The sequence below is a fragment of the Pleurodeles waltl genome, chromosome 6, assembly GCF_031143425.1.
Source record: "Pleurodeles waltl isolate 20211129_DDA chromosome 6, aPleWal1.hap1.20221129, whole genome shotgun sequence".
In the NCBI taxonomy this organism is placed as follows: Eukaryota; Metazoa; Chordata; class Amphibia; order Caudata; family Salamandridae; genus Pleurodeles; species Pleurodeles waltl.
The window spans coordinates 23,388,548-23,408,578 of record NC_090445.1 but is presented as its reverse complement, the minus strand read 5'-3'; the positions used below and the strand labels follow the sequence as shown (position 1 = coordinate 23,408,578).

General features: G+C 52.8%; 1 protein-coding gene across 1 annotated transcript in view; it reads right to left on the bottom strand.

The window, feature by feature from the left end:
• The window catches only part of LAMC3 (laminin subunit gamma 3), a 527,783-nt gene that overhangs the window by 328,890 nt on the left and 178,862 nt on the right, over positions 1-20,031 (bottom strand). The window contains exons 5-6 of the mRNA XM_069237073.1: positions 17,738-17,926; positions 2,694-2,811 (exon numbers count right to left, since the gene is read on the bottom strand). Coding sequence (XP_069093174.1) covers positions 2,694-2,811; positions 17,738-17,926 — 307 coding nt within the window. The remainder of the gene's footprint in view (positions 1-2,693; positions 2,812-17,737; positions 17,927-20,031) is intronic.

Below are 20,031 nucleotides of genomic sequence, written 5' to 3'. Positions count from 1 at the left end.
TATATGCTACTCTCCGTGTCTAATATACCACTATCCCCATGTATTAAGCTACTCTTTACGGATAGTATGCTACTCTCAGCATATAGTACACTAGTCAACACTTTTTTTACCCTCTCTGTGTAATATACCACTCTCTCCATATATTATGCTACTCTTCACACATAGTATGCCACTCTAAGCATAAAGTATGCTACTCTCCCCAGGTATTATGCTACTCTTCACATATAGTATGCTACTCTCTGCACATAGTATGCTATTCTCAGCATGTATGCTACTCTCCCCATGTATAAAGATATTCTTCACACAGTATGCTACGCTCAGAATGCTGTCTGCTACTCTTTGTGTGCAGTATACTACTGTCCGTAATAAATAGTGTCAATAAAAATGAATGTTACATTAACTTTTAAACGAGAAGTGAAATATATTAAAATAAAACAGTAAGGGGCATATTTATACTCTGTTTGCGCCGAATGTGCGTCAAAATGTTTGACGCACAATCGGCGCAAACCCTGCCCCATATTTATACTTTGACGTCTGACCCCGCGGGCGTCAAAATTCCACCATGTGCGTCATTTTTTGGAAGGGGGAACCAGCCTTGTGTTAATTATATGCAAGGTAGGCGTTCCCTTCCAAAAAATGACTTTAAGGCCTGTGCCCCTTATTTATACTCTGACGTCATTTTGACACACAGGAGGGGGCAGGCCTTAAAAAACGGCACACAGCCTGATGGGTGCCGTTTTTTAGCGCCTGGGTCAGGGCAGGCGTTAAGGGACCTGTGGGCTCAGAAGGAGCCCAGAGGTGCCCTCCCTTGCCCCCAGGGACACCCCCTGCCACCCTTGCCCACCCCAGGAGGACACCCAAGGATGGAGGGACCCATCCCAGGGAAGGAAAGGTAAGTTCGGGTAAGTATTTTTTTCGGATTATTTTTGTGGCATAGGGGGGCTTGATTTGGGCCCCTCTACATGCCACTATCCATGCCCAGGGGACACAAGTCCCCTGGGCATGGTCATTGCATTGGGCAAGGGGGCATGACTCCTGTCTTTGCTAAGACAGGAGTCATGTCAATGGAGGTTGGGTGTAAAACAAAATGGCGCAAATCCGGTTTGAGGCCTGAATTTTGCCTCAGACCTGACTTGCACTGTTTTTTGACGCACAACCCCCATTTTCCCATACGCCGGCGCTGCCTGGTGTGAGTCATTTTTTTTGACGCACACCAGTCCGCAGCGCCGGCTAACGTCATTCCATTAATAAGGCGCCCGCATGGCGCGTTGGAATGGTGTTAGCCGGCGGCAAAAATTTTGACGCACAACTGTGTTGGCGCAGTTGTGCGTCTAAAAGTATAAATATGGGCCTAAATGTTTTATTTTTAGATATTTTTAAACATTAAACTAGATGCATTTATATTTGATCTAGCTTGGATCATGAAATTCAGCATTATTTCCTGTGGGGTTTTATTTTAAATGCTACCTCGAGTATTTTCTTTGGAACCATGCTGCTGTACCAGTGATTGACCACTTTGAAGAGCAGGAGACAGGAACAGAAGTTCTCACCTGCACCCCCCTTGTAGGAGTGGAAGAGGGGGGCCGGGTCAGGGTGGACGTTTTACCTTGAGTCCCCTCATAGGAGTGTAAGTCGGGACCTGGGGCAGGGTAGGGGTTCTTACTTGCAGCCCCCCCACAGGGGTGGAAGAGGGGGTGCTCATGGAAGGGTGATGGTTTTTACCTGGATCTCCCTCATAGGAGTGAAAGAGTGGGGATCCGAGGCAGAGTGGGGTTCTTACCTGCAACCCTCAAACACACATGCGCAGTAGGCTCTCTCCAACCCAGCAACACAGTTGCCGGGCTAGAGAGAGTCTGCACAGGCTCCCAGTCTGCCTGGAAGTGCCCTGACTGAGCGCTCCCAGCCAATCCTGATGCTGCTCTGAACAGCGTCAGGATTGGCTGCCGGGCAGGTTGGGAGCCTGTGCCTGAAGCAGAGAAGCGGTACGGCGGCAGAGAAGGTAAGTGTTTTTAATTTTTTTTTTTAATACAATGTAATGTGTCAACCACCCTTCCCCCCCTGCGCACCACCTGCCCCTTTTGCGACCTGCGAGCCACGACTGCCTCTCACAGGAGTGGAAGGGGGCTCAGGGGCAGGGATAGAGGTTCTTACTTGCAGGCCTCTCACAGGAATGGAACAAGGGGCCCGGTGCAGGGTAGGGGTTCTTACCTGGCACCCTGTGACAGGAGTGGAAGATGGTGGGCCTGGGGCAGGGTGGAGGTTTTTACCTGCAGACCCCTCACAAGAGTGAAAGAGGGGGCCGGGAAAGGATGGGGGTTCTTACCTGCAGGCCCCTCACAGGCTTGGGGGTGGGGGACGGGACAGGATGGGGGTTCTTACCTGCAGGCCCCTCACAGGCATGGAACGGGACAGGATTGTGGTTCTTACCTGCAGCCCCCTCACAGGAGTGGAAGGGAGGGCCGGGGCAGGGTGGGGGATCTTACCTGCAGGTCCCTCACAAGGGTGTGAACGGAACAGGATTGGGGTTCTTACCTGGCTCCCCATCACAGGAGTGGAGGGGGGTCTGGGCAGGGTGGAGGTTCTTACTTGCAGACCCCTCACAAGAGTGGAAGAGGGGGCCCAGAGCAGGGTAGGAGTTCATTCCTGCAGGCCCCTCACAGACGTGGGAGGTGGGACAGGATGGGGGTTCTTACCTGCAGCCACCCTCACTGAAGGAGTGATATCCCTGGCGGCAGCGGTCGCACTTCCTTCCAGTGACGCTGGGTTTGCACTGGCAGTGCCCGTCGCTGTCACACTGCAAGCATAAGGAACCTGTGAGGAAGATGGAGGCAGCATTTACACAACGTTAAACCACCAGGAGCTGAGCCTTATAGTGACACAGGGTCATGGGGAGCAGTCACTTGAGGGGGGGAGGTCATGGGAAGTGGAGCAAGGGACAAAGACAGTGAGGAGTGGAGGTGGTGGAAAGTGGGGGCAGATAGAATTGAAGGCAGTGGAGAGTGGAGGTGAAGAGTGGAGGTAGGGTGTGGAGGCAGTGAGGTTTGAAGGCAGTGGGGAGTGGAGGTGAAGAGTGGAGGTCGTGGGAAGTGGGGGCAGGTAGGATCGAAGGCAGTGGAGAGCGGAGGTGAAGAGTGGAGGTAGGGTGTGAAGGCGGTGAGGTTCGAAGGCAGTGGAGAGTGACGGTGAAGAGTGGAGGTGGTGGGAAGTGAAGCAGTGAGGTCGAAGGCAGTGAAGAGTGGCGGTGAAGAGCGGAGGTAGGATGTGGAGCAGTGAGGATTGAAGGCAGTAGAGAGTGGAGGTGAAGAGTGGAGGTGGTGGGAAGTAGAGGCACTGAGGATCGAAGGTAGTGGAGAGTGACGGTGAAGATTGGAGGTAGGATGTGGAGCAGTGAGGATTGAAGGCAGTGGAGAGTGGAGGTGAAGAGTGGAGGTGGTGGGAAGTAGAGGCAGTGAGGATCGAAGGGAGTGGAGAGTGACGGTGAAGAGTGGAGGTAGGGTGAGAAGCAGTGAGGATTGAAGGCAGTGGAGAGTGGAGGTGAAGAGTGGAGGTGGTGGGAAGTGAAGCAGTGAGGACTGAAGGCAGTGGAGAGTGGAGGTGAAGAGTGGAGGTTGTGGGAAGTGAAGCAGTTAGGATTGAAGGCAGTGGAGGGTGGAGGTGAAGAGTGGAGGTGGTGGGAAGTGAAGCAGTGAGGATTGAAGGCAGTGGAGAGTGGAGGTGAAGAGTGGAGGTTGTGGGAAGTGAAGCAGTTAGGATTGAAGGCAGTGGAGGGTGGAGGTGAAGAGTGGAGGTGGTGGGAAGTGAAGCAGTGAGGATTGAAGGCAGTGAAGAGTGGAGGTGAAGAGTGGAGGTAGGGTGTGGAGCAGTGAGGATTGAAGGCGGTGAAGAGTGGAGGTATGGTGTGGAAGCAGGCAGGGGTGGAGGAGGTGAGTGGTGGAGTAGGTGAGTGGTGGAGGTGGGGAGGAGTTGACATGGTAGTGAGTGGAAAGGGTGAGGTGTGGAATCTGTAGAGTAGAGGTGAGGAGTGAAGACAGTGAGGAGTGGAGGCGATGAGGAGTTAGTGGGTAGTGGAGGAGGAGGGAGCAGATGTAGAAGTTGAGATGGTGAGAAGTGAAGATGGTGATGGGTGGTGGAAGTGAAGAGGGTGAAGAGTGGAGTCAGTGGAAGTGGTGAAAAGCAGAGGCAGTGGGAGCGGAGAAGGTTAAGGGTGGAAGCACTAAAGAGCTGAGGTGGTGAGGAATGAAGGTGGAGGGGAGGCAAGGCGGTGAGGATCCGAAGCAGTGAGGAGTTGAGGTGGTGAGGAATGAAGGTGGAGGGGAGGCGAGGTAGTGAGGAGTTGAGGTGGTGAGGAATGAAGGTGGTGGGGAGGCGAGGTAGTGAGGAGTTGAGGTGGTGAGGAAGGAGGGTGCGGGGGAGGTGAGGCAGTGAGGAGCTGAGGTGGTGAGGAAGGAAGGAAGGTAGAGGGGAGGCGAGGCAGTGAGGAGGTGAGGTGGTGAGGAATGAAGGTTAAGGGGAGGCGAGGCAGTGAGGAGCTGAGGTGGTGAGGAATGAAGGTGGAGGGGAGGCGAGGCAGTGAGGAGGTGAGGTGGAGAGGAATGAAGGTGGAGGGGAGGCGAGGCAGTGAGGAGCTGAGGTGGTGAGGAATGAAGGTGGAGGGGAGGCGAGGCAGTGAGGAGGTGAGGTGGAGAGGAATGAAGGTGGAGGGGAGGCGAGGCAGTGAGGAGCTGAGGTGGTGAGGAATGAAGGTGGAGAGGAGGCGAGGCAGTGAGGAGGTGAGGTGGAGAGGAATGAAGGTGGAGGGGAGGCAAGGCAGTGAGGAGCTGAGGTGGTGAGGAATGAAGGTGGAGGGGAGGCAAGGCGGCGAGGAGCTGAGGTGGTGAGTAATGGAGGGGGAAGGGAGTGGAGGAGGTGAGGGATTGAGGTAGAGGGGAGTGAAGGCAGTGAGAATCCAAGGCAGTGAGGAGATGAGGTGTTGTGGAAGGGAGCGGAGGCGATGAGGAGCTGGGGTGGTGGGTAATGGAGGCAGTGAGGATCCAATGAAGTGAGGAGTGGAGAAGGTGAGGAATGGAGGTGGAAGGGAGCGGAGGCGGTGAGGAGCTGGGGTGGTGGGTAATGGAGGCAGTGAGGAGCCAATGAAGTGAGGAGTGGAGAAGGTGAGGAATGGAGGTGGAGGGGAGCGGAGGAGGTGAGGAATGGAGGTGGAGGGGAGCGGAGGAGGAATGGAGATGGAAGGGAGTGAAGCTCCCCTTCCTCCCGAAAGGAGCACACGATGTTGATTTACGAACTGCAAGTCGCTAGTGAATGTGCTCCTTTGTTAGAGAGCAAGTTAATTAATAAAAGTTTGAATAATTAAAGTACTAATTAAAAAGAATAAAATGTGTCCTAATAGCATGTTTTGAAACAAATATGTGTTTAAAATGTGCAACGTGTAAAGTGTGAAGTGGCAAAGATGGCGAACACCATGAACAGTGTATGTTTAACAATGAATAAAGATGTTTAAAGTAGAAATGTTTTATAATACATTAATCCATATTAATATGAACACTAATGTAGATGAATTAAATGATTATTAGGTTTAAATGTGAAATTGCATCTATTATTACGTGCGGGCCACACAAAGAGGCCTAAAGCTAATTCTGCCTTTTAAAGGGCTCGTGCAATGTCTTCTATCAGCAGTTTCTAGAAGCTCAATGTTCATTGTTCACACTTTCTACCTTCACATAATATCTCCAATGTTTGGTGAAAGAGATTTTCAATATCCTGTGTAGTTCGCATATTGTGGGAAAGTTATGTTCTTCTGTTGTAACATTTGTTTAGTCTTGTCCTTCCTGGGATGAGATAATGTGTACCCTGAACAGGGATTCTCAGTGCTTGTGTATACCCTGCAACGATTGTATTCTGTTGTGGAAACTGGTGACTGCAGTGAGAGAAGGCGGTCCAATCGTGAATGCAGAAGATGAAGGAAGCAGAGTGAATCTAATTGGTTCTGTCCTAAACCACCCCAGAGACTGACCAATAGCATTCTAGTTAGTTCCTTTCTAGGGTTTTAATATAGCGAAGTTTAGATGATGTTAGCTCAGATTCTTCCTAACTTTCAGTGACTTCAGTTCTACATTTTACGCTGTTGCTTATATTATTAATGGTTCAGACACAATAAGGCCAAACATTACTGAACCGTGTCCTTGTTCATGTCCTGACCGAGTGAAGACCGAAGATGCTCTATTGATCAAGACGTTACTGCTTGCTGATCCAATCCATTAAGGAGAGGTATAAAATTTGCATTTGTTGTTTGTAGGTTTTTGTGTTTTCTCTCTTTTAGAAATCCAACCGCTATTTTTGGCTAGCGCCCTATATAGATGTTTTCCAGATTGATTTTGTCTGCGTTTTCTTTTTGCGTGTAAGTCCCAGCACGTGTGTCTAATTAAAGGATAGCTAAGAATGTCATGTTCCTAATTTGACTATTTGAAATCAATTGCTATTAAATCATCTGTGTTAACTCAATATATTCAGTTTCAATTAATCATATTCGCTTGTTGATATTCTGTGTTGCTATTCTTGAATGTTTGATAGTACAATTATTGGTCAAATTAGATTCTTTGTTCGATTTGCTCAGCCAGTGCTGATCTTGTACTTCTATCATTTGGTTCTTCATATGATTTACGTGACTTTAGAGTTGTTAAGCTAGGGAAATAAATGTTTGAACTTTACTAAACTGGTGTGGTTATTCATGTTCACATTGGTCATGTGTGAATAATTGATGTCTCCATCTTCAAATTGTATTTATTTAAAATTGGTTTGTATGTTGTCCGATGTTGTTTAGGACGTCATCACACTCCTATCTGAGTCCAAAGTTTTGTGTCGCCCTCTAAGGGTAATTGATGGTTACCCTATAATTGTCACCTTATAAAATTTAATATAAAAATATATAAGGCTGGACACGCCCACACCTTTCCTTCAGTTCCCCCTTCGAAAGTCCTTTAAAGCTGCGGAGGGGACAAGGGAGAGGTGGTAGGGTGGACCTACAGGAAGTAAAGATGGCTCTCAGAGCGTGTTTACTTTATGTAAACTCTGTTCACCAGCAGACCATGGGACTATCTGACCTGGGGCCATAGTTCCTACTTGAGGGATGGGCAGGGCAGCAGGAACCCCCACAAGAGCTGGCCAGAGAGCTCACTGACCACAGAACTACACCAAAAAACCTGGCCAAGTGTGGACTGACCTCACAACAGCTAAACATTGAGCTGACTGATACACAGAGGCAGTGCAGAGAGCTGACTGACCTACAGTACCATGGCAGAGAGTTGCCTAACCCTCAGAAGCAGTGCAGAGGGCTTACTGGCCCACAGCAGCACTGCAGAGAAGTGAGTGATCCACAGTACCACAGCAGAGACTTGACTGACCCACAGTAACACAGCAGAGAGCTGACTGTCCCATAGCAGCAGTGCAGAGAAGTGACTGACCCACAGTACCACGGCAGATACCTGACTGACCCACCGTACCGGGGGAGAGACCTGACCGACCCACAGCAGCAGTGCAGAGAGCTGACTCACACATGGCAGCAGTGCTGGGAGCTGACTGACCTATAGTACCACGGCAGAGAGCTAACTGACCCACAGAAGCAGCGCAGAGAGCTGACTGAACCAGAGCAGCAGTGCAGAGAACTGACTGACCCACAGCAGCAGTGCAGTGAAATGACTGACCCACAGTACCACAGCAGTGAGCCGACTGACCCACAGCAGCAGTGCAGAGAACTGACTGGCCCACAGAACGAATGCAGTGAGCTGACTGACCCACAGCAGCAGTGCAGTGGAATGACTGACCTAAAGTACCACAGCAGAGAGCTGACTGACCCACATTAGCATGGGAGAGAAATTACTGACCCAAAGCAGCAGTGCAGAGAACTGTCTGACCCACGGTACCACGGGAAAGACCTGACCGATGCACAACAACAGTGCAGAAAACTGACTGACCTACAGTACCAGGAAAGAAAGCTAACTGACCCACAGCAGAAGTGCAGAGAACTGACTGACCTACAGTACCACTGCAAAGAGCTGACTGACCCACAGCAGCAGGTTAGATAACTGACTGACCCACAATACCACTGTAGAGAGCTGACTGACCCACAGCAGCAGTGCAGAGAAGTGACTGACCCACAGTACCACGGCAGAGACCTGCAGAGCCACAGTACCATGGCAGAGACCTGACTGACCCACAGCAGCAGTGCAGAGAACTGACTGCTCCACAGTACCACGCAAGAGAGCTGACTAACCCACAGTACCATAGCACAGAGCTGACTGACTCACAGTACCATGGCAGAGAGATGACTGACCCACTGCAGCAATGCAGAGAACTGACTGACACCAAGTACCATGGGAGAGACCTGACTGAACCACTGCAGTACTGCAGAGATCTGACTGCCTACAGTACCATGGCAGAGGGCTGACTGACCCACAGAAGTGCAGAGAGATGACTGACCCACAGCAGCAGTGCAGAGAAGTGACTGACCCATCGTACCAGGGGAGAGACCTGACCGACCCACAGCAGCAGTGCAGAGAGCTGACTCACACATGGCAGCAGTGCTGAGAGCTGACTGACCTATAGTACCACGGCAGAGAGCTAACTGACCCACAGAAGCAGTGCAGAGAGCTGACTGAACCAGAGCAGCAGTGCAGAGAACTGACTGACCCACAGCAGCAGTGCAGAGAACTGACTGACCCACAGCAGCAGTGCAGTGAAATGACTGACCCACAGTACCACAGCAGTGAGCCGACTGACCCACAGCAGCAGTGCAGAGAACTGACTGGCCCACAGAACGATGGCAGTGAGCTGACTGACCCACAGCAGCAGTGCAGTGGAATGACTGACCTAAAGTACCACAGCAGAGAGCTGACTGACCCACAGTAGCATGGGAGAGAAATTACTGACCCACAGCAGCAGTGCAGAGAACTGTCTGACCCACGGTACCAGGGGAAAGACCTGACCGATGCAGAACAACAGTGCAGAAAACTGACTGACCTACAGTACCAGGAAAGAAAGCTAACTGACCCACAGCAGAAGTGCAGAGAACTGACTGACCTACAGTACCACTGCAAAGAGCTGACTGACACACAGCAGCAGGTTAGATAACTGACTGACCCACAATACCACTGTAGAGAGCTGACTGACCCACAGCAGCAGTGCAGAGAAGTGACTGACCCACAGTACCACGGCAGAGACCTGCAGAGCCACAGTACCATGGCAGAGACCTGACTGACCCACAGCAGCAGTGCAGAGAACTGACTGCTCCACAGTACCACGCCAGAGAGCTGACTAACCCACAGTACCATAGCAGAGAGCTGACTGACTCACAGTACCATGGCAGAGAGATGACTGACCCACTGCAGCAATGCAGAGAACTGACTGACCCCCAGTACCATGGGAGAGACCTGACTGAACCACTGCAGTACTGCAGAGATCTGACTGACCTACAGTACCATGGCAGAGGGCTGACTGACCCACAGAAGTGCAGAGAGCTGACTGACCCACAGCAGCAGTGCAGAGAAGTGACTGACCCACCGTACCAGGGGAGAGACCTGACCGACCCACAGCAGCAGTGCAGAGAGCTGACTCACACACAGCAGCAGTGCTGAGAGATGACTGACCTATAGTACCACAGCAGAGAGCTAACTGATCCACAGAAGCAGTGCAGAGAGCTGACTGAACCAGAGCAGCAGATCAGAGAGTTGACTGACCCACAGCAGCAGTGCAGTGAAATGACTGACCCACAGTACCACAGCAGTGAGCCGACTGACCCACAGCAGCAGTGCAGAGAACTGACTGACCCACAGAATGATGGCAGTGAGCTGACTGACCCACAGCCGCAGTGCAGTGGAATGACTGACCTAAAGTACCACAGCAGAGAGCTGACTGACCCACAGTAGCATGGGAGAGAAATTACTGACCCACAGCAGCAGTGCAGAGAACTGTCTGACCCACGGTACCAGGGGAGAGACCTGACCGATGCACAACAACAGTGCAGAGAGCTGACTGACCTACAGTACCACGGCAGAGATCTGACTGACCACACAAGCTGTGCAGAGAGCTGACTGACTCAGAGCAGCAGTGCAGAAAACTGACTGACCTACAGTACCAGGAAAGAAAGCTAACTGACCCATAGCAGCAGTGCAGAGAACTGACTAACCTACAGTACCACTGCAAAGAGCTGACTGACCCACAGCAGCAGGGTAGATAACTGACTGACCCACAATACCACTGTAGAGAGCTGACTGACCCACAGCAGCAGTGCAGAGAAGTGACTGACCCACAGTACCACGGCAGAGACCTGCAGAGCCACAGCACCATGGCAGAGACCTGACTGACCCACGGCAGCAGTGCAGAGAACTGACTGCTCCACAGTACCACGCCAGAGAGCTGACTAACCCACAGTACCATAGCAGAGAGCTGACTGACCCACAGTACCATGGCAGAGAGATGACTGACCCACTGCAGCAATGCAGAGAACTGACTGACCCCCAGTACCATGGGAGAGACCTGACTGAACCACAGCAGTACTGCAGAAATCTGACTGACCTACAGTACCATGGCAGAGGGCGGACTGATTCACAGAAGTGCAGAGAGCTGACTGACCCACAGCAGCAGTGCAGAGAAGTGACTGACCCACCGTACCAGGGGAGAGACCTGACCGACCCACAGCAGCAGTGCAGAGAGCTGACTCACACATGGCAGCAGTGCTGAGAACTGACTGACCTATAGTACCACGGCAGAGAGCTAACTGACCCACCGAAGCAGTGCAGAGAGCTGACTGAACCAGAGCAGCAGTGCAGAGAACTGACTGCTCCACAGTACCACGCAAGAGAGCTGACTAACCCACAGTACCATAGCACAGAGCTGACTGACTCACAGTACCATGGCAGAGAGATGACTGACCCACTGCAGCAATGCAGAGAACTGACTGACACCAAGTACCATGGGAGAGACCTGACTGAACCACTGCAGTACTGCAGAGATCTGACTGCCTACAGTACCATGGCAGAGGGCTGACTGACCCACAGAAGTGCAGAGAGATGACTGACCCACAGCAGCAGTGCAGAGAAGTGACTGACCCATCGTACCAGGGGAGAGACCTGACCGACCCACAGCAGCAGTGCAGAGAGCTGACTCACACATGGCAGCAGTGCTGAGAGCTGACTGACCTATAGTACCACGGCAGAGAGCTAACTGACCCACAGAAGCAGTGCAGAGAGCTGACTGAACCAGAGCAGCAGTGCAGAGAACTGACTGACCCACAGCAGCAGTGCAGAGAACTGACTGACCCACAGCAGCAGTGCAGTGAAATGACTGACCCACAGTACCACAGCAGTGAGCCGACTGACCCACAGCAGCAGTGCAGAGAACTGACTGGCCCACAGAACGATGGCAGTGAGCTGACTGACCCACAGCAGCAGTGCAGTGGAATGACTGACCTAAAGTACCACAGCAGAGAGCTGACTGACCCACAGTAGCATGGGAGAGAAATTACTGACCCACAGCAGCAGTGCAGAGAACTGTCTGACCCACGGTACCAGGGGAAAGACCTGACCGATGCAGAACAACAGTGCAGAAAACTGACTGACCTACAGTACCAGGAAAGAAAGCTAACTGACCCACAGCAGAAGTGCAGAGAACTGACTGACCTACAGTACCACTGCAAAGAGCTGACTGACACACAGCAGCAGGTTAGATAACTGACTGACCCACAATACCACTGTAGAGAGCTGACTGACCCACAGCAGCAGTGCAGAGAAGTGACTGACCCACAGTACCACGGCAGAGACCTGCAGAGCCACAGTACCATGGCAGAGACCTGACTGACCCACAGCAGCAGTGCAGAGAACTGACTGCTCCACAGTACCACGCCAGAGAGCTGACTAACCCACAGTACCATAGCAGAGAGCTGACTGACTCACAGTACCATGGCAGAGAGATGACTGACCCACTGCAGCAATGCAGAGAACTGACTGACCCCCAGTACCATGGGAGAGACCTGACTGAACCACTGCAGTACTGCAGAGATCTGACTGACCTACAGTACCATGGCAGAGGGCTGACTGACCCACAGAAGTGCAGAGAGCTGACTGACCCACAGCAGCAGTGCAGAGAAGTGACTGACCCACCGTACCAGGGGAGAGACCTGACCGACCCACAGCAGCAGTGCAGAGAGCTGACTCACACACAGCAGCAGTGCTGAGAGATGACTGACCTATAGTACCACAGCAGAGAGCTAACTGATCCACAGAAGCAGTGCAGAGAGCTGACTGAACCAGAGCAGCAGATCAGAGAGTTGACTGACCCACAGCAGCAGTGCAGTGAAATGACTGACCCACAGTACCACAGCAGTGAGCCGACTGACCCACAGCAGCAGTGCAGAGAACTGACTGACCCACAGAATGATGGCAGTGAGCTGACTGACCCACAGCCGCAGTGCAGTGGAATGACTGACCTAAAGTACCACAGCAGAGAGCTGACTGACCCACAGTAGCATGGGAGAGAAATTACTGACCCACAGCAGCAGTGCAGAGAACTGTCTGACCCACGGTACCAGGGGAGAGACCTGACCGATGCACAACAACAGTGCAGAGAGCTGACTGACCTACAGTACCACGGCAGAGATCTGACTGACCACACAAGCTGTGCAGAGAGCTGACTGACTCAGAGCAGCAGTGCAGAAAACTGACTGACCTACAGTACCAGGAAAGAAAGCTAACTGACCCATAGCAGCAGTGCAGAGAACTGACTAACCTACAGTACCACTGCAAAGAGCTGACTGACCCACAGCAGCAGGGTAGATAACTGACTGACCCACAATACCACTGTAGAGAGCTGACTGACCCACAGCAGCAGTGCAGAGAAGTGACTGACCCACAGTACCACGGCAGAGACCTGCAGAGCCACAGCACCATGGCAGAGACCTGACTGACCCACGGCAGCAGTGCAGAGAACTGACTGCTCCACAGTACCACGCCAGAGAGCTGACTAACCCACAGTACCATAGCAGAGAGCTGACTGACCCACAGTACCATGGCAGAGAGATGACTGACCCACTGCAGCAATGCAGAGAACTGACTGACCCCCAGTACCATGGGAGAGACCTGACTGAACCACAGCAGTACTGCAGAAATCTGACTGACCTACAGTACCATGGCAGAGGGCGGACTGACCCACAGAAGTGCAGAGAGCTGACTGACCCACAGCAGCAGTGCAGAGAAGTGACTGACCCACCGTACCAGGGGAGAGACCTGACCGACCCACAGCAGCAGTGCAGAGAGCTGACTCACACATGGCAGCAGTGCTGAGAACTGACTGACCTATAGTACCACGGCAGAGAGCTAACTGACCCACCGAAGCAGTGCAGAGAGCTGACTGAACCAGAGCAGCAGTGCAGAGAACTGACTGACCCACAGCAGCAGTGCAGAGAACTGAATGACCCACAGCAGCAGTGCAGTGAAATGACTGACCCACAGTACCACAGCAGTGAGCCGACTGACCCACAGCAGCAGTGCAGAGAACTGACTGGCCCACAGAACGATGGCAGTGAGCTGACTGACCCACAGCAGCAGTGCAGTGGAATGACTGACCTAAAGTACCACAGCAGAGAGCTGACTGACCCACAGTAGCATGGGAGAGAAATTACTGACCCACAGCAGCAGTGCAGAGAACTGTCTGACCCACGGTACCAGGGGAAAGACCTGACCGATGCACAACAACAGTGCAGAAAACTGACTGATCTACAGTACCAGGAAAGAAAGCTAACTGACCCACAGCAGAAGTGCAGAGAACTGACTGACCTACAGTACCACTGCAAAGAGCTGACTGACCCACAGCAGCAGGTTAGATAACTGACTGACCCACAATACCACTGTAGAGAGCTGACTGACCCACAGCAGCAGTGCAGAGAAGTGACTGACCCACAGTACCACAGCAGAGACCTGCAGAGCCACAGTACCATGGCAGAGACCTGACTGACCCACAGCAGCAGTGCAGAGAACTGACTGCTCCACAGTTCCACGTCAGAGAGCTGACTAACCCACAGTACCATAGCAGAGAGCTGACTGACTCACAGTACCATGGCAGAGAGATGACTGACCCACTGCAGCAATGCAGAGAACTGACTGACCCCCAGTACCATGGGAGAGACCTGACTGAGCCACTGCAGTACTGCAGAGATCTGACTGCCCCACAGTACCATGGCAGAGGGCTGACTGACCCACAGAAGTGCACAGAGCTGACTGACCCACAGCAGCAGTGCAGAGAAGTGACTGACCCACCGTACCAGGGGAGAGACCTGACCGACCCACAGCAGCAGTGCAGAGAGCTGACTCACACACAGCAGCAGTGCTGAGAGCTGACTGACCTATAGTACCACAGCAGAGAGCTAACTGACCCACAGAAGCAGTGCAGAGAGCTGACTGAACCAGAGCAGCAGTGCAGAGAGTTGACTGACCCACAGCAGCAGTGCAGTGAAATGACTGACCCACAGAACGATGGCAGTGAGCTGACTGACCCACAGCCACAGTGCAGTGGAATGACTGACCTAAAGTACCACAGCAGAGAGCTGACTGACCCACAGTAGCATGGGAGAGAAATTACTGACCCACAGCAGCAGTGCAGAGAACTGTCTGACCCACGGTACCAGGGGAGAGACCTGACCGATGCACAACAACAGTGCAGGGAGCTGACTGACCTACAGTACCACGGCAGAGATCTGACTGACCACACAAGCTGTGCAGAGAGCTGACTGACTCAGAGCAGCAGTGCAGAAAACTGACTGACCTACAGTACCAGGAAAGAAAGCTAACTGACCCACAGCAGCAGTGCAGAGAACTGACTGACCTACAGTACCACTGCAAAGAGCTGACTGACCCACAGCAGCACGGTAGATAACTGACTGACCCACAATACAACTGTAGAGAGCTGACTGACCCACAGCAGCAGTGCAGAGAAGTGACTGACCCACAGTACCACGGCAGAGACCTGCAGAGCCACAGTACCATGGCAGAGACCTGACTGACCCACTGCAGCAGTGCAGAGAACTGACTGCTCCACAGTACCACGCCAGAGAGCTGACTAACCCACAGTACCATAGCAGAGAGCTGACTGACCCACAGTACCATGGCAGAGAGATGACTGACCCACTGCAGCAATGCAGAGAACTGACTGACCCCCAGTACCATGGGAGAGACCTGACTGAACCACAGCAGTACTGCAGAAATGTGACTGACCTACAGTACCATGGCAGAGGGCGGACTGACCCACAGAAGTGCAGAGAGCTGACTGACCCACAGCAGCAGTGCAGAGAAGTGACTGACCCACAGTACCATGGGAGAATCCTGACTGACCTACAGTACCACGGCAGAGAGCTGACTGACCCACAGAAGTGCAGAGAGCTGACTGACCCACAGCAGCAGTGCAGAGAAGTGACTGACCCACATTACCATGGGAGAATCCTGACTGACGCACAGCAGCAATGCAGAGAACTGACTGGCCTACAGTACCACAGCAGAGAGCTGACTAAGCCACATAAGCAGTGCATAGATCTGACTGATCCAAAGCAGCAGTACGGAGAGCTGACTGACCTACAGCAGCAGCAGTGCAGAAAACTGAATGACCCACAGTACCACGGCAGTGAACTGACTGACCCACAGTACCATGGGGGAGACCTGACTGACCCACAGCAACAGTGCAGAAAACTGACTGATCCACAGTACCACTGCAGAGAGTTGACTAACCCTCAGAATCAGTGCAGAGGGCTGACTGACCCACAGCAGCAGTGCAGAGAAGTGAGTGATCCACAGTACCACTGCAGAGACTTGACTGACCCACAGTACCACAGAAGTGAGCTGACTGACCCCCCAAGCAGTGCAGAGAAGGGACTGGCCCACAGTAACACGACAGAGAGCTGACTGACCCACAGCAGCTGTGCAGAGAACTGACTGACCCACAGTAACACGGCAGAGACCTGACTGACCCACTGTACCAGGGGAGAGACCTGACCGACCCACAGCAGCAGTGCAGAGAACTGACTGACACACAGCAGCAGTGCTGAGAGCTGGCTGACCTATAGTACCAAGGCAGAGAGCTGACTGACCCACAGAAGCAGTGCAGAGAAGTGACTGATCCACAGTACCACAGCAGAGACCTAACTGATCCCCAGTACCACAGCAGTGAGTGGACTGACCCACAGCAGCAGTACAGAGAAGTGATTGACCCACAGTACCACGGCAGAGACCTGACTGACTCACGGTACCGGAGGAGAGACCTGACCGACCCACAGCAGCAGTGCAAAGAGCTGACTGACCTACAGTACAACGGCAGAGAGCTGGCTGACCAATACAAGCAGTGCAGAGAGCTGACTGACCCACAGCAGCAGTGCAGAAAACTGACTGATATACAGTACCAGGGCAGAGACCTGACTGACCCACAGTACCATGGCAGAGACCTGACTGACCCACAGCAGCAGTGCAGAGAACTGACTGATCCACAGTACCACGGCAGAGAGCTGACTGACCCACAGTACCATGGCAGATAGATGACTGACCCACAGCAGCAGTGCAGAGAGCTGACTAACCCACAGCAGCAGTGCAGACAACTGACTGACACACAGTACCATGGCAGTGAGCTGACTGACCCACAGCAGCAGTGCAGAGAACTGACTGACATACAGCAGCATTGCTGGGAGCTGACTGACCCACAGCAGCAGTGCAGAGAACTGACTGATACACAGAAGCAGTACAGAGAGTTGACTGTCCCACAGTACCACGTCAGATACCTGACTGGCCCACAGCAAAAGTGCAGAGAATTGACTCGCCCACAGTACCACGGCAGAGAGCTGATTGACCCACAGTACTATGGCAGACTTGACTGACCCACAGCAGCAGTGCAGAGAACTGACTGGCCCACTGTACCACGGCAGAGAGTTGACTGACCAGCAGTTCCATGGTTGAGAGATGACTGACCCACAGCAGCAGTGCAGAGAGCTGACTGACCCACAGTACCATGCAGAGTGATGACTGACCTACAGCAGCAGTGCAAAGAACTGACTGTTACACAGTACCACGGCAGTGAGCTGACTGATCCACGGTACCACGGCAGAGACCTGACTGCCCCACAGCAGCAATGCAGAGAACTGACTGACCCACAGTACCACAGCAGTGAGCTGGCTCACTCACAGCATTAGTCCACAGAACTGACTGACTCACAGCAGCAGTGCAGAGAAATGACTGGCCCACAGTACCAAGGCAGAGAGCTGACTGACCCACAGTCCCACAGCAGAGAGCTAACTGACCCACAGCAGCAGTGCAGAGAGCTGAGTGACCCACAGCAGTCTACAGCGGGGAAGTGGCTGGTTCCGATTTCACCAGTCACTGATAAGTACCATGGTAGGTCTGGGTGAACCTATGGCTGGTGCCTGGCTGATTGAAGGCTACACCCATTGGATGCCCAACTTTGCTTACGTCATTGGCTGGGTACCACTGTGATCGGGCTCCACGTGTGACTGAACCTGTCGTTGGTAGGGCTGTGTTCCCCTGTATTTTGTGTGCATGTTTGAGGGTGAGTGGGTTTGCATGAGAATCTGCGTGTAAGTGTAAATGTGTGAGCATGTGTGCATGTGAGTAAAAGTCGCAGGGCATGTGATGTCACTTCCGCTGCCCCTGGCATTTGGTGAACTGACGTCCATGCTGACAGCAGCAAGTGCAGGACATACCAGCTGGGTGGCAGTGGCAGGGCTGGCACGGCCCGCCTGGGCCCTGGCGGTAGAAGGTCTCCTGGCAGAGCTCGCAGTGAGGGCCGGCGGTGTGTGCCCGGCAGTTCCGGCAGTGCCCACCGCGGCCGGTGCTCCTGTAGAGGGCAGGGTCGAAGAAGCACTCCTCCGACTGACCGTGGCACTCACAGGCTGCAAGAGAAGGGAGTGTGAGGAGACCAGGAGAAGATATGTGCACACAGACAACCACGTGTCATGCAAAGGCACATGTGCAGAAACAGTAAGAAACATGCATGTGCACACAGAGACGTGCACACAGAAGCACCCCTCCGAATGACCGTGGCACTCACAGGCTGCAAGAGAAGGGAGTGTGAGGAGAGGAGAGACCCGCAGACCAGGAGAAGATATGTGCACATGTCACGCAGAGGCACACGTGCAGAAGCAGTAGGAAACATGCATGTGCACACAGAGACGTGCACACAGAAGCACCCCTCCGACTGACTGTGGCACTGACAGGCTACAAGACTCGGAAGTGTGAGGAGGGGAGAGACCTGCAGAAGATATGTGCACATGTCACGCAGAGACACACATGCAGAAACAGTAAGAAACATGCATGTGCACACAGAGATGTGCACACAGAAGCACCCCCACGACTGACCTGGCACTCACAGGCTGCAAGAGAAGGGAGTGTGAGGAGACCAGGAGAAGATATGTGCACACAGACAACCACGTCATGCAGAGGCACATGTGCAGAAACAGTAAAAAACAGGCATGTGCACACAGAGACGTGCACACAGAAGCGCTCCTCCAACTGACCATGGCACTCACAGGCTGCAAGAAAAGGGAGTGTGAGGAAGGGAGAGACCCACAGAAGATTTGTGCACATGTCATGCAGAGGCACACGTGCAGAAACAGTAAGAAACATGCATGTGCACACAGAGACGTGCACACAGAAGCACTCCGCTGACTGACCATGGCACTCACAGGCTGCAAGAGAAGGGAGTGTGAAGAGGGGAGAGACCAGGAGAAGATATGTGCACATGTCACGCAGAGGCACATGTGCAGAAGCAGTAAAAAACATGCATGTGCACACAGAAACGTGCACACACAAGCACTCCTCCGACTGACCGTGGCACGGACAAGCTACAAGAGAAGGAAGTGTGAGGAGAGAGACGCAGAAGATATGTGCACACAGGCAGCCACAGGTCATGCAGAGGCACACATGCAGAAACAGTAAGAAACATGCTTGTGCACACAGAGACGTGCACACAGAAGCACTCCTCCGACTGACCGTGGCACTCACAGGCTGCAAGAGAAGGGAGTGTGAGGAGGGGAGGGACCTGCAGAAGATATGTGCACAGAGACAAACACATGTCATGCAGAGGCACACGTGCAGAAACAGTAAGAAACGTCCATGTGCACACAGAGACAAGCACACAGAAGCACTCCTCCGACTGACCGTGGCACTCACAGGCTGCAAGAGAAGAGAGTGTGAGTAGTGACCCACAGACCAGGAGAAGATATGTGCACACAGGCAAGCACATGTCATGCAGAGACACACGTGCAGAAACATTAAGAAACATGCATGTGCACACAGAGACGTGCACACAGAAACACTCCTCTGACTGACCGTGGCGCTCATAGGCTGCAAGAGAAGGGAGCGTGAGGAGACCAGGAGAAGATATGTGAAAACAGGCAAGCACATGTCATGCAGAGGCACAGGTGCAGAAACAGTAAGAAACATGCATGTGCACACAGAGACGTGCACAGAGAAGCACTCCTCCGACTGATCGTGGCACTCACAGACTGCAAGATAAGGGAGCGTGAGGAGACCAGGAGAAGATATGTGCACACAGGCAAACACATGCATGCAGAGGCACACGTGCAGAAACAGTAACAAACGTGCATGTGCACACAGAAGCACTCTCCCGACTGACTGTGGCACTCACAGGCTGCAAGATAAGGGAGCGTGAGGAGAGCAGGAGATGATATGTGCACACAGGCAAGCACATGCATGCAGAGGCACCCGTGCAGAAACAGTAAGAAACGTGCATGTGCACACAGAGACTTGCACACAGAAGCACTCCTCCAACTGACCGTGGCACTCACAGGCTGCAAGAGAAGGGAGTGTGCGGAGAGGAGAGACCTGCAGGCCAGAAGACGATATGTGCACACACGCAAGCACATGTCATGCAGAGGCACACGTGCAGAAACAGTAAGAAACATATGTGAGGTTACAAAGACAAGGGCACACAGAAGCAAACATACCTGTGACAGAGACACGTGCAAACACAGAA